The sequence below is a fragment of the Protopterus annectens genome, chromosome 2.part0 (assembly GCF_019279795.1).
Source record: "Protopterus annectens isolate FY-2018-M chromosome 2.part0, PAN1.0, whole genome shotgun sequence".
In the NCBI taxonomy this organism is placed as follows: domain Eukaryota; kingdom Metazoa; phylum Chordata; order Ceratodontiformes; family Protopteridae; genus Protopterus; species Protopterus annectens.
Window position 1 is genome coordinate 258,732,026 of NC_056728.1, and position 12,426 is coordinate 258,744,451.

Below are 12,426 nucleotides of genomic sequence, written 5' to 3' on the forward strand. Positions count from 1 at the left end.
TACAGGATCCCTTGAAACACAGCCATGCCAAACCCACTTCCTGCATCCATACAGAGCTTCTAACCTCCACATTTGGTAATTGAGGACGACAGTTCATGCTGCAGCATCTAAACTGTCTTCGGCATATACCCTTCTAAAACATGTTGCTCTAACAGAATATGCTTTAAAAGTACTTTGTAGACATTTGTTGCATTTTATCACAACAAAAAGCATAAAAGGCCAGATACTTGGAAAAGGTATGTCAATACAAGCAGACACTTTCTTTTTTGAAGAAGACAAAAAAGTTTTTGTTTTTGTGAAAGACTGAGTTCATTGTCACAGTATCTTAGTTGTCTGTGGACATTTAGGGTACGCATCAGAAGTACCCCTTCATTTTGGTAGTTTGGATAAAAGATTGAGATTAACAAATTGGCTGAAAGACATAGCAAAAACAACACTGGGCATAAAGGAGACATTTGTTTTAGCAACATTCTTTAATTACAGAAAGCTGTACAAGGTCATTTTCATATCAGGGTTTGTAACTCCCGACTGATACTGCTTGAGATTACTGCCAACAGAAATATTTTTCACGAAAAGTATTTAAAAGTTAACTTTTCTAACAAAATCAAACCCCAGATGGGATTGATACAGCTTCCCACAGTGGTCTTAAACAAAAAAACCTCCTTTAGAAATGCCCTAATATAGAAGGGTTTTGAAGTTATCTGATGGAAGTACCAGCATACAGAGACTGCAGAAGCATGTACATTGACAGATGGTCGGATACAGTTGCATTGGACATTTCAAGGGGTTTAAAGCTTTTAGAAAATGGACAGAAAACTAATCCATTTTAAAAATAAGACCTTGACCTTTAACTACTCGTTCTTTCAGCTTCCTACAGTATTGAAAATGAAGGAGAATGACTGTGGAATTAATTTCAGCCTCCAGAATGAGAAAGGAGAGGTCAAAATTCAAGTTCTTGTGCAGAGGAAGGTGCCATGATACAAGGCAACATTTGTTTACTATTTCTTTATGTGGTGGGAGGGCTGGCCACATTGGCCTTTTAAGCCATAACTGCAGCAAAATATGACTACAGCAAGAGGGAAAAGAACAACATGCTTATCTTGACCAAGATGGAAATGGAGAGAGACTTTCAAGATGCCTACAAACTAGCAGCTTAATTTCAGCTCTCCCAGTGTGAAAACAAACTTAGAAAAAAGAACCAGTGAATGTCTTTTTAGGTAAATTTCAGTAACTGGCTAGTATGTACACTGTCTGCACCCCTGCAAAAAAGAAATTCAGAGAAACCAAAAAAAAAATTGGTCACAAAAGGAGAGGAGAAAACATTGGCTGAGAAGAATCCTGCAACTGCTCAGCAAAAAGCGATTCGAGCTCCAGCTTTGGTGCAAGACATGTCTTCCAGTAATGTAGATGAAAAAATATGTCAAATGTGCCCAGAGCTGATTAAAATAAATCAAAACACTGCAAAGGCTGGAAAAAATAGAAGAACCTTTAAACAGATATTCAAATGAGGTAACAAAACTACAAAAAATCAGAGATTGAAATAAGGAAAAGGCTGACCGAGTATGAGACTGCTCAAGAAGAGAAGTTTCAAAAATAGTACAATTAGAGGACAGGGAACACCTGAGATTTTCTACTGTACCAGAGAAACTGGAAGGAACAGACTGTATTAATTTTATGAAAGCAAAAATAAGCAACTGGCCTGGTAGTCCACAGAAGGAAATGAAAGGGTGCATTGTGTGTAAGCTCCAAACCTGGCCATGAAACAAAAACTCAAACCTTTAATAGTAAAGATGTAATCCTATCAGCAGAAAGAGTTGATTCTGACAAAACAATGGCAAAAGAACAAAGTACTAAAAGTGGGAGACAGTGAGTGATTGCGGAAAAATGATTACTCACTGTATACCTGGCAGAAGAGTAAATTTATTCTAGCAATCAGGGAATGTCAAGATGCAGGTGTGTGATTCAAGCTACAGTACTCAGTTTTATTTTAGAATATTTTTTTTTCCTGGAAGCTCAAAATCAATTTTTGATACAGAACATGCTAATGAAGAAATAAAGTTTGTCCAACAAAAAGTGAGCTATCATATCAGAAGTGGATTCTGCTTCTTATTCTTCTGATCATAAAACCCATAGAGAGACTGCTAGTGAAACCTTAATGTTCCAAAGGAAAATTCTTCAGAGAGAAAAAAAGCATAACAGTTGACTAGAAGAACCAGGAGTATGCTGGAAATTAACTAGAGATTGGATATGGGAGATGGAGATCAACAGGAGGGAAACCAGAAATTAATGAATAAAATGTGGGATTACAAAGCATGAATTACATTTGTGAAATATGGCTGAACAAGAACACTTGGAAATATTGGACTGACTTTATAAAATTTGTAAGGGACTTCTAAGCATATGCCCTATTTCATGTCATTAATATTTCAAACATTTAGGAAACAGGAAGAGGAAGGAAAGAGTTAACTGTAAATAAAACAAGTTTGTTCTTAACAGTATTTTTTATTACATGACATATACTGCATGCTATAAACTAAAGCTTTTTCAGTTATTTTGTGTTACAGGGATGCTAAAGTAAACAGGTGCCCCTATTTTTTTCTCCTCCTTTCTTCTTGTTCAGTTTTAAGAAATGTAGGCAATGCAATGGAAAAAGAGAAAAAGCCTGGAAAAAGGAACAGTACCTTAGCTCATTAGGCAGTTTCCTTCAATTGTTTCCAGATACCTCCTGTACATCTGTAATATCTTTAATTGCAGATGCTCTTTCTCTAATCCCACTCGAGCCTTGTTCCACTTTCCTTTCCAAACAAACTCTTTCAGTTCTTTATTAATTATTGTCCATAAATAACTTCACATTTATAAAAGCATGCCTGTCATGTATATAAGCACTAGGGGATGAAAAACATTTCACTGTCTGTATCTTGCTATCTAGCCTCTGTTATTTTATTATTATTTTTTTTAACTATCTTCTGCTCAGTTTCCTCTCAAGCCTTCTTAGCAGCCACGACCAAGATGCTTTATTTTTTGACATGCCCCTATAAATAAGCTCACTTTTGCACAAACTTACAAGACTGCACACAATTCCCAACTACTGCCTTTGTCTTTCTTCAATTATTTTATATACTGAAAATATTTAAAAATGCCTCATAATATCCAATACAGAAATACCTTGTTCTGGATTTGTCAAATACAACATATGATCATCCACAAACAATGTTATCTTCTCTTGAGATCCATGTCAGTTATACCACTGAATCTGTGAACATATTTTTTTTTCAGTTAAAAGCTCCAAATGCAAGCCCTGTCCTTCAACTATCTTGGATTTATTTAAGGTTTCATTACAACCCCTAAATATTTCAGAAATCTCCTCATATTATATGATTATTTTCCTTGTCCTCGTCCCTGAGGTAAGCTACAGGTCTTTCTATTTTATTTTGCCAAATATAGCCATCCGAATTTTGCACATGGGTTGGGGTGTCACTCCAACATTGACAAGCATCTTGTGCCAGTGTTTATTCTATGTCCAAAAAAAAATGTGTACACTCTGACCATCATCAAAACATAATTGCTTAACTACTACAGTTCTATATTCATGAATGAACTTGTTAAATACATTTAGAATTCACACACTGAGTACTCTTGACATGGTGCTTAGATGTAAAGCACTGACAGTATACACAGTAACTGAATGTTTACATGCAAACTGGATTTTTTTTATTCTAAACCCAAATGTATGTTAGGAAGCTTACTTATTTCTTACCTTTGTTTTTCTCTCCCCCAAAATCACCACTGTAGATTTCTATTCAAAAGTTTTTTTTAATAAGTTTTAATTTTGTATGCATCAAGGTCAGCACATGTACACTGTCTGGTTAATGCTACAGATGCCAACTTGAGAGTCTGTTGATGATTTTCAGTAGACCCTTACATATGTACACACACACAGATATATATATATATATGTATATATATATACACACACACACACACCCACACTACATATGAGGGTCCATGCACAAGTGTGTATGCACATACATAAATGGGTATATTCTTAATCTACTAATCCACAACAAAGTCACTGTAAAGCTTAAAGAAAGCTAAACAATACAATGACTAATAAACATCAAAATGTATACTAAGCCATGCAGAATACTCCCAAATGTTGTACACTAACTATAATAAAACAATAAGTCTACAAAAACCTAAAACTCCAAATCATTGTAAAATGGTGCTGTGCTGCTGCATGACTTTTTTTTAAATAAGCACTACTGTCTTGTCAAGCTAGCTTTAAGTTGCAATATTTGTGGTGACATGTACACAGTTTTATGAAATGTTTGCATGCTAACCCATCACCCCTTTATCAATTCTCCTAAAGTACATACTCTGGATGTATGACTATTAATACTGGTGTTTATAAACACTGTGATCTTAAATAAAAAGCAGAATTCCCTTCTGATCTAACCACTATTTAATATATACTGCTCCTTGTAACCCAATGTACTGTTTGAGTGAATGTTCCTCACTAGGTCTCTGCTGTAAAGTGCTGTGCCTAGTCAGAGAAATGAAGCGCTCAGGTTCAATACATCTCACTATTGCTTTGCAAGAAACCTACAAGCCACAACTGGTGAACACTTGTAGAACAACTAACTCAAAAACCCCTAAGCACTTGATGCATGGATGCTTCAGAAGTTGCAAAAGACTGGTGTCTGATGCAGGATTAGTTTCTCTGCCCTGCACCAGTGAAGTGGTTGGATAGGCTCAGGCGCCAGACAATCCATAACTGGATAAAGTAAGTAATCAGAGAAAAATGTGAATGCATAAACAGTTGCATTAAAAACCATCACACCTAATATAATACATCAAGAATAAGTCAAGGATAAAATTTGCAAAAGCTACAAACTGAAATCACTTTTGCAGTGGACCAATCAGCACTACATCAATTAACAAAGCCTTTAACAGTCTGTGTTGAAGGAAGATGAGCAAGTTCTGTGAGGGTGAAGAGCACAGGATCCTAGCAACAAGCTAGCAGAATAAGGTAGGCAAGAATGGCTTAGTAGGTAAAGAGGTAGGGATCTCCAGATTATGGGTTGCAGGTCTCCCCAAGGCCTATGAGGTGCTGCTTCATTTGACAAGGACTGTAAACGTGAACTTGTATTTTTGATAAATGGCATTGGCAACAACCTTTTTCACCATTTTGCACAGGGGGTCGTGGTGTCACATCAACAATGAAAAGAATGTACAGCAAATGTTTACACTGGAAACTATGCATGCTGGAAAAAGGACAGTAAAATGAGGGCCATGAATATTCTGTTGTATTGATGAGGGTCCCTAACAAGTTTCAAAACTCAGAAAGTTGTATGGTCAGGACCATATGATCAAAGTTCTGGAACTTTGAACAGTTTGAATGGAATTTGTGGTACATCACAGAATGGAAAATTTGCCCTCTTCCTCAATGTAGTGTTATCTCAGGAGCTGGTATATTTAATGTGCAGGGGGGCTTGCCCCCTACATAAATGTAAAAAAAATGTTTTTTTTTTTTTTTTTAAATGTTTGAAGTTCCAAAACTTCAATCATACAGTCTCAGTCATATGAATTTCTAAGTTTTGGAACTTAGATAATCTAACACAGACCCATTGATGACTATTCCTTTATACAGGGCAGTTCTATACTTCTTGCTAAAAGGCAGTAAAAGTTGTAGAAAAGTCTGAGAAGAGAGGAAATTTCTATCTGTGTTTTAGTAACATGAAAATAAGAAATTATCTAAAGTTTAAGACAAAGGTAAAGGTACTTATCAAACCAAGAGCTGGTTTCAAATGTTTTGTAATTAGCTGGGGCCTCTTTTACTTATGGATGAGAAGTGAAAAACCAGTTGGCAAAACCTTTGTTGTTTCTGTAAGAACCAGTGTACTAGACATACTTCAGGCTGCTATCAAAGTAAGACAGAGCTGTCAGATGCAAGGGTATAGATGCAAACTGCATATAATAAAGGGGCCAAAGAAAGACCTCTGAGAGTCCCTCCTTTCCAGCTATGGGTAAAGGCAGTAGTGCATAGCCTGCACACAGGAGGATAAATTAAAGGTATGAGGGAACCAAATCAAAGATCTTAGAAAAGCCCTTGAAGAGAAAGGCTTAATGCTATAGCCCCTAACCATACCTCTGTAAACTGAACAGGTACCAAAAAATTTAGGCACAACTACTTACAGATGTATACTGAGGTTTACATAATTAAAAGGATGGATCACGGGTTAGAATTTATTAAAGTAAGTGCTACAGGTAGCAGTGTCTGGCAGTCCCCAAGTAAAAGAATGGTAAAATTCCAATCCGTTAAATACTAATATATTTAGCCCATTACACTTTAATTTTTACATTTTATACCTGGTTTATGATATGACCAACTCATATAAAATTTCATACTAAAAGATGCACATAAGCTACAAATTGTAGACAACATAAACTTTGAAAAAAAACTACTAAATTTCTTCAAATGCTTATGATGACATACACTCACCTTGTATATTCTTCCTGAAGTTTGCTTGGGTCACCAACAAAGAATTTGACTCTGAAGTTCAGACTATGGGGAGAACCTCCTGCAAATAAAAACAGGTGACATGAACTAACAGCAAATCTTTAAGGAAGTCAGCTACAGGAAGATGTATGTGAAGCTGCATCCATCAGTCAAAATACAAACATACATTTTGCCCGCAGTCTTCATAGGAGCCCTTATAATAATTCCATCAATATCTTCTGCAAAAAAAATATGAAGCTGTAGCAACACCTCTACTACAGCAAACAATTCTCTGCCCATCATCTGCAGAGAAAGGAACCAAGGAGGACAGTACAGGTACATGCAAGAATGCATACCACAACAGATAGTGGAGAAGTGGTCACTGTAGCAGCAAACCTCAACACTTGGCTTTATAAACCCTTACATGCATTCATTCTGTAAATGAAATATCATCAGCTTTGGATAAATGCCTAAGAACACCATTGCCATCTGTCATGTCAGTATAAAGTAAGTGCTGCTAGCAGGTTCTTCAGTTCTTCTACCCTCATAAGGTCCTCAGAGGCGCTTGCAGACTAGTCCTTAAACTGACAATTAAATGCAATTATAAAAAAAATCACTATGCTATGCAATTCTAATAATTAAAACTACTAAACTATAAAGTAAAACTTTGTTTGATGGGGGTTTGAGTTGACACTGAGCAGTGAAGGTGCAACAGAATGATTGATGATGCAATAAATGAAGTGTGCAACTGAATTTCAGTATTTCTGCAATAAACTGAACCATGTGTTGTGGCAGGACAGCCATCTAGCTTCAGGATCACAAGAGAAGAGATCACAGAAAACTGCTATGGATAAATGTTGCAGATGTTAAGACTGACTGGGGGATATTTTCAACATTTGGAGATGGATGGAATAGAGGACGCAGAGTTCCTTCACAATCATTAAGTAGCCATGTGACCAAATACTTGATATTCAGAATAAGGCAGTAGAAAAGGTAAAAGTTGTTCAGCAAGTGGAACTGCAACTGATTGCAACACAGGATAAGGCAAGGAGGTGAAATTCAGATTCTTTGGAGCTATGAAAGGTGAAGAATGGGCATCTCTGATAGGCTATGTGAAAACTACAGAGGAGGAAGGGACCATTTTTGACAAAAAATAAATAAATGCTAGGTGATGGTTCAGCATTTGTTAACTTCAGAGTAAATATTAAACAGAAGAAGCTTAAGCTTATAATGATTGAGTTTCTAAAATGCTATGAGAAGGAGCAAGCAATTCGGCAACTGCACAACCTGCCACAATTTTATCTGTGGACTAGCAACAAAGATGCAAGACAATGCTGAGTTGAGTTTCAAAAGCGATTTACAATTTGTGGAAGTAACAAAAGAATGTAAGAAAATAAATGTAAAGTACAACCTGACATTTCCTTAAATTTTGAAAACATTTTATACTTGCTGCTTTATTAATTTTTTTCCAATAAGATTTTTATTCATTTAAACTCTCGTGTCCAAAAGTAACATTTCAGTACAAGGTTTCACACATACATATCATATATGCAGAGAGCTACTGAACATGACTAAGCAAACAAAGTTTAAAGGTTTTTTTATTTTTCTTCTTTTCTAGCTAGTTAAATATAGTGTTCATGTTTATAAATACTGGGAATGGCATCAACAAAATTTATTTAGAAATTATAAAATATCATGAAGCATTACCCATATATAACTGTTAGTATAGGTCTGAACTGAAATGTTACTGTATTGCAATTTTGCAGCCAAAGCAATGCAGAATGTGGTAAAATAATAATCATACTGAAATGATAAAACAAGAAAACATTTCTTAAAATAAACCTATACTGAATGGACAATTAACAGGAATTCTTGAATTTCTTACAAACCACAAAAAACGGTGAATTATTTATTTAACCACATTTAACTATAAGTTTGAAATGAAAAGGTACAATTTTATGGAATAAAAAAAATATGGTGAAATATTAACCACATGGAAACGGTAAAACTACTAGAAGAGTTGTGGACAGTAAGATGCCTGTTCTCTAGACACAGGTTCTTGGTTTTTCTCTTTTCCTGAAAAATATGTCTACTGAAAGGTGATTTGAATGGAACTGTAGAGATACTACAGGATAGTACAGAAATGGTGAAGAAGCAATTATATAGTTATGTAACTTTTACACAGTATGGTTTAGTTGTGTGTGACAAATGCACTTATAATGACACAAAAAAGATAATGCTTCAAAGTGATAAAACCTGGAAAGCCCATCTTAAACATAAGCAACCAGAAATCTTCCTTAAATATAAGCAGTTGAGAAACCTAGTCAAAAAGCAAGTCATTAGAGATAAGTCTTACTACATCAAACTTCAAGAAAACCATGCAAGAAATCCCAAACAATTCTGGAATTCAATGAATTCCCTCCTTAGACCAGGTACAACAAACAACCCCTCCCCTGATACCAGCATATCTGACCTTGAAATAGCCTCCCTTTTCAATTTATTTTTCACCTCTTCTATCGCTGAGCTAACCAAGACTTTCACCAACAATAACACCCCCCCGCTCAATCTTCAGTCCCCTTATCTCTTGCCCCCGCTTTCAAACTCAAACCTGTATCCAAAGACCTAACAAAGAAACTTCTCCAAAAACTAAAGCCTTGTTCCAGTGCCCGACAGCATTCCATCCTCCTTCCTAAAAATATATTCTGACTCTATGGCCATACCCGTCAGCATCCTAATTAATAGGTCTTTACTCGAATTCTACGTACCCAAACTATGGCGTTCTGCCTTCATTCTACCTCTCCACAAGGGTGGCAAAAATTGCACTGTCTCCAACGTCCGTCCCATAGCCATCCTCTTCCCTATCTCCAAAATTCTTGAAAAATGTATCCACCTGCAGCTCTTGCCATTCCTTACCAAACACCAACTACTCTCTCCTAACCAACACGGCTTGCGCCCTGGACACAGTACTACCACCGCCCTTCTTTCCTTCTTGCACTCTGTCAACTCAGCACGTCACTCCGGTAACATAGTCTCCTCTGTTCTTCTAGATTTATCCAAAGCCTTTGACACCATCTGTCATTCCCACCTTCTAAACCACCTCTCTAATCTCAACCTCTGCCAAAAAACTCTTTCTTGGTTCTCCAGCTACCTTTCAAACAGGTCCCAAGCTGTGAAATGGGGCCAGTCTACCTCTACTTTCCTTCCTACCCCCACTGGAGTGCCCTAAGGTTCCATACTCGGCCCATTATTATTCAACATCTTTATTAATGACTTCCACAAAGCCATTCCCAACACCAAAATTGTGCAATATGCTGACGATTCCACTTTAATCTGTTGTGCCCCTAATCTAACAGAACTAAAAGTCCGAACACAGAGTGCCTTCTCAACCACTGAAAACTGGATGCTCCAAAATCATCTCGCCCTAAATGCAAACAAAACTAAGATCCTCCTTTTCACCCCGTCTAAATCATCCTCTCTAGATAAGGACTCATTTTTAATTACCAGCCACAACACCTCCACCATTGAGATTGTCTCCTCCACGCTTCTTGGCGTTATAATTGATGACCAACTAAAATTTAATGACTATATCCAGCTAAACATAAAAAAAACACACATAAAACTTGGCTTACTGTATAGTAACAACCTCTCTCCTCACACCAGACTTACCATTGCCTCTTACCTTCCTACTTCCCTCCCTTCTGTATGGTGTTCCCATCCTCACTAATTTATCTTCCACACTTACCGCCAAACTGGAACAATGCTACAACAAAATCTCTAGATTTGCCACAAATGCCAAATCCTCCTCTCATCACTGCACCTCCCTCCACTCCCTAAACTGGCTTGAACTCCCCAATCACCTTGACTTTCTTCAAATCATAACAGCCCACAAATTATTGTTCCACCCTACAAACTGCCCTGCTCTTTCTAACATTCTACAGCCTTACACCCCCATTAGATCACTTAGATCTTCTCACCAAAACCTAATCATCGTACAAAAACCTAAGCGCCTCACAGGTCAACTACTCTTACCCTTTACCCTAGCCAAAAAATGGAATGCCCTGCCCTACACACTTGGGTCCTACACCAACCATAACATCTTCAAAAAACATCTTCATTCTTACCTCTGCCCAAACAGGAAATGCAATTGCACTCTCCAGCCCATTCCTCTCAAGCTATCATCCCACTTCTCTCCTGGCTAACCTCTTTTACCTACCTAACCTCTTCAATATACTCAGCATAGATACCCAATTAGTAAATTCTGATTTTATGCCATAAGCCAGTATTTCCTTCTGAACAACTGAAATTGTTAACATTTTATTCTTTTATTGCTAACTATTATTTGTAATACAACTGTCTCTGAATTTTTTATGTAATTAAACTGCTGTTTCCTGCTGGAGCTTTTCTCCCCGGGCCTCCACTGAAAACGGGCCCCCAAGCCCAGTGGACCTCCCCAGTAATCAAATGGAAATAAATAAATAAATAAAATGTGATAAGGCAGTAACTGTATGAAAGACAGTGACATCAGTTTGAGAAAGTATATTGTGCAGGATTGATCAGTTGTCTGAAGATTTTTTTTTTTTAAAAACATAATGTAAAAATAACACATGAAGCTGTTAGCAGAGATAGTACAGAAATAGTGAAGAAGCAATTACATGGTTATGTAACTTTTACACAGTACGGTTTAGTCGTGTGTGACAAATGCACTTATAAACCTACCTGCTGCCATATATGACGGACAGAGGCTAGAAGGTTTGCAATGAAACACCAAAACGGATCCACAGTTACAACAGTTAATCCGTCTTATAGGATTTTTCCCATATTATTAATAGTTTACATTCAAAAACATATTTACATTGCTTGCAAAGCCCAAACTTGATAATTCCCTTTTTATCACACTCTCTTATCTCGTGGGGTGGCCCAGTGTTAGCTTTCTCCAGTCTTTTATAGTTGTACCTCATTTAAAAACACCCTCTGGATTGTGCCCCACTAAACGGTGGATTCTTTCATCACTTTTAAAAATACTCCAGTTCTTTTTGGTAATATTTTAAGTGGCTCCTGCTTCTGTGTTATATTCTAAAACCTAGGCCCTTTCAAATATATTGTCCACAGTCATATTCTGTGTTTTGCCAGTGGTTTGGCCATTTTTCGTAATAATGGCAAATACTTTCTTTTTCTGCCTTCTGTCACTTTTAAACTCTAGCTACTCATTATATCAGGAGGATCGATCAATCTCAAATCATTTCCTCAGGAGCTTCCCTTTCCTTTAAAAAGGTTTGTAATCATAGACCATACTACACAACCTAAAAAAGTGACCCCTTACAAAGATTTTCTTTTATGAAAAGGGGTGATAACTGGAAATATGAAGACACAAATTGGAAAAATGGTGATTTCCTAAAAGCATCGGAAAAAAAAAACGTGTATTTAATTTGCGAATAGTGACATCCAGATAATTAATACTCCGATGTAACTGCACATGAATTTCAAAAAACATTAACAGCTTAAGTACTCAACAAATCTTGTTACTTTTTCATCATTGTCAAATCATGTCTACTCCTCACCCTTTTTATGGACCATGCATAAATGTTTTCTTTTGGATTCACCTTCCTGATTAAAGTAAAAAATACACACACACACACACACACACAATTGTGTATATATATATATATATATATATATATATATATATATATATATATATATATATATATATATATATATATATATATGTATATGGGTCGACTTTTTTCATTGAAAGCTCATTTCACTGAATTTGAATTCACCCTGACCTAACCACTGAAAGCTCAAATTACTGAAAGCTCATTTCACCGAATCTCATTTCACTGAAGTGAAGTACTGGCACTATGTAGGAGTACTGTAAGGGAAGTAAAAGGTATATGCCCATTTCCCAACTGTCGTGCGATCCTGGA

General features: G+C 36.5%; 1 protein-coding gene across 1 annotated transcript in view; it reads right to left on the minus strand.

Annotated features, from left to right (window-relative positions):
• The window catches only part of PTPN4 (protein tyrosine phosphatase non-receptor type 4), a 3,248,454-nt gene that overhangs the window by 2,574,365 nt on the left and 661,663 nt on the right, over positions 1 to 12,426 (minus strand). Inside the window, exon 4 of the mRNA XM_044060734.1 lies at positions 6,503 to 6,581. Within this exon, the coding sequence (XP_043916669.1) occupies positions 6,503 to 6,581 (79 nt within the window). The remainder of the gene's footprint in view (positions 1 to 6,502; positions 6,582 to 12,426) is intronic.